Genomic DNA, 2,711 nt, shown 5'->3' with positions numbered 1-2,711 from the left:
ATGAATCACTTGATGATTACCTGTTCTGTTCATTCCCTCTGGGGCACCTGGCATTGGCCACTGTTGGAAGACAGGCTACTGGGCAAGATGGACCTTTAGTCTGACCAAGCATGGCTGTTCCTATGTTCTTATTTTCTTATGTAACTGGAATTAATTACAGTATCAACTGGTATCAGTGTCTTGGTATCAAAATCTTTATAGTCTCTAAATCTTTCCCCACCTCTGACTGAAGAAGAATTACAGCAAGGGTGGAAGAAGAATTAAATGGATGCTGATAGCTTCACAACAGCACAGTTACTTTCTTCGATTGGGTACTTCCAAACATTTTTCCTCATAGTCCAGCCCCTACCCTTCCCTGGAAGATCTTAGCTCTACCCATTCCCAAATCTCACTCTTCATTCCTACGCCCATGACAGATTCTCTCCCCCTTCCCCCACTCTTACACTCTTGAGTAGCCTCCCAGTCATCTGTTTGCTTGCTGCACCCTGATAACTCTTGAAGTTGCTGGACTGCTAGACGTACCGGTGGAGAGGCAGAAGCCCAGGGGAGTAGCAGGAGCAGCAACCTATTTTGTCAATCTCTAGTAGAGGTGGTAAGTGAGCAGAAACACTGGGAATTGTGTGGGGAAAGGGCCAGAGGCACAGAGGTTGAGTGCTGGTAAAGAGAGAATCTCTAGGTTCTTGAGGCCAGCATTGGTTATGATGGACATTTTATTGCTAGTGACAAAGAGGGTAGGGCAGGAAATGTGGGTTACAAAGTTACATTAGGGGCGCCCACTTTACTGTTGTGCTTGTGGGCTCATCTCCATATTATTGGTGGTGTTGTTAATTTATTTCTATTGTGGTAGGGACCCCCTTCACTACTGTTACACCTCTTGACCAGGTCCTCTAGCATCAGACCAAATTTGCATAATAACAAATCTTGATATTGCTTTTCAGATCTGTCTTAGTATCCATGATCATAGGGCTAGTTCCTCTGCTTGTGTAAATCAGCATAGCCTTCCTGAAATATATGAATAAATAAACCTCAATTTATGCCAGCTGAGGATCTAGTCCAATAGTGTATCTACCCAATATCTACCTCTGAACTAAAATGAATACAGAAACACCTTAGGTGGAATGAAAATTCATCATTTGAAAGAGTGTGGCTTCTTATTACTGATCCATGAATATTCAAGTGGTGATTGTGGACATTGGATTCATATCTTCCATGAATATGCAACTCCTTTTGACAGAACTGCCACAGGAGTTATGTTACTGAACATATTACAATATGAGCATGAAAAATGTAGAGTAACAAGTACAAATGTGCTTCCGGGAAGGTACATGGCAAATGTGTTCAAAACTTTGTCAGAATGATGAGTTCATAACTTCAATAGACTGGGCCAAATTTGCTGCTGGCATAGGTGTGGGTGTAACTTCCCTGACATCAGAGAAGCTACGCTCATTTATATCAATGGTGAATTTAGCCTATTACTCCAAGTCTTACTAACAGCATCACTGTTGCTCCCTCTCTATTTCGTGGTCTTGTTTGTCTTCAATTTCAAAAGCGAGAGGATGGCCTGCTGGAAGTTGTCTCCCATCACAACATAGAGTAATAAGTTACCAAGTGTATTTAGTGCTGCTAAGGGCATAGATACAATAAATAAAGCATAGGTTTGGTTCTCAGTGATGCAGCTAACTGGATGAAGTTGTAGTTCTATCTGAGTCCCCCTCAAGACATGAAAGGGTAGGAAACAGAAATAAAATACCACCAAGAGAAGAATGGCAAGTTTGCGAGCCTTCTGCTTGTGCAAAGTGTGATTATGAGGCCCTGTAGCCAATGTGTAAATAATCGCAATGTAACACAGAGTCACAATTAGCAAGGGTAAGAAGAAGGCGAACGCAGTCAGAAGCCAGTTATACCACCTGCTAGTTTCCAGGTCTTCAGAAGTAGTAAGATCCATGCAAATAGATCTGTTTTGATTCTCTTTGGAAGTGATCAGAAAGTTCAGAGGACTGGCAGCCACCAGGGAAATCACCCAAACTGCAGCACAAGCCACCACTGCCCAGCTCCTTTTCCGAACAAAAAAGCAGCTTGTTGGATAGATGACTACAATGTAGCGGAAAATGCTGAAGCAAGTGAGGAAAAAGATGCTGCCGTACAAGTTGATGTAGAAATTGAAGCGAATAAACTTGCACATGAAGACTCCGAAGATCCAATTATCTCCATTAGCAGAGTAGTGTATCAAAAAAGGAAGAGTAGCTAAGTACAACAGGTCAGTGACAGCCAAGTTTAACATAATGATGGTGCTGCTTTTCCAGGGCCTCATCTTGAAAATATATGTGAAAATTACAATAATGTTCCCTGGAAAGCACACCAGAAAGATTATGCTGTAAAGAACAGACAGATAGGATTTTATCTCTAAGAATTCTTCATCTGTGCAGTTTTTGAAGGTATCTGCATGGCTTGGCAAAGTGGTAAAATTGGCTAGGTCTTCGGATACCGTATTCATCTTGATCATCGTAAAGCTTTAGGAAAATCAAATGTTTAGTTTTTAATTGATCAGTCAGTACAAATGTGCTAGATAAATCTTTCTCCACTAGAGCTAGTGATACGGGTCATAGAGCAGCATACTGGAGGTTGGCAAAAATGCTCAGCTCTGGCCTAACTCTGTTCCCAGTGAAGTCAGTTACCAGTACCATTGACTTCAATGGGAGCACAGCTAGGCC

The 2,711-nt window shown here is 41.9% G+C and overlaps 1 protein-coding gene across 1 annotated transcript; it reads right to left on the bottom strand.

Moving 5' to 3' along the window:
- Positions 1-1,513: 1,513 nt before the first annotated feature.
- LOC117871439 (2-oxoglutarate receptor 1-like) lies at positions 1,514-2,494 on the bottom strand. The gene has a single exon (XM_034759337.1). It carries the CDS (start codon positions 2,492-2,494, stop codon positions 1,514-1,516), a length of 981 nt encoding a protein of 326 aa, XP_034615228.1.
- Between the last annotated feature and the right edge of the window lie 217 nt (positions 2,495-2,711).

The sequence above is a fragment of the Trachemys scripta genome, chromosome 1 (assembly GCF_013100865.1).
Source record: "Trachemys scripta elegans isolate TJP31775 chromosome 1, CAS_Tse_1.0, whole genome shotgun sequence".
Lineage (NCBI taxonomy): Eukaryota > Metazoa > Chordata > Testudines > Emydidae > Trachemys > Trachemys scripta.
Note: the sequence above shows the minus strand (reverse complement) of the source record. Positions and strands in the feature narration are given on the sequence as shown.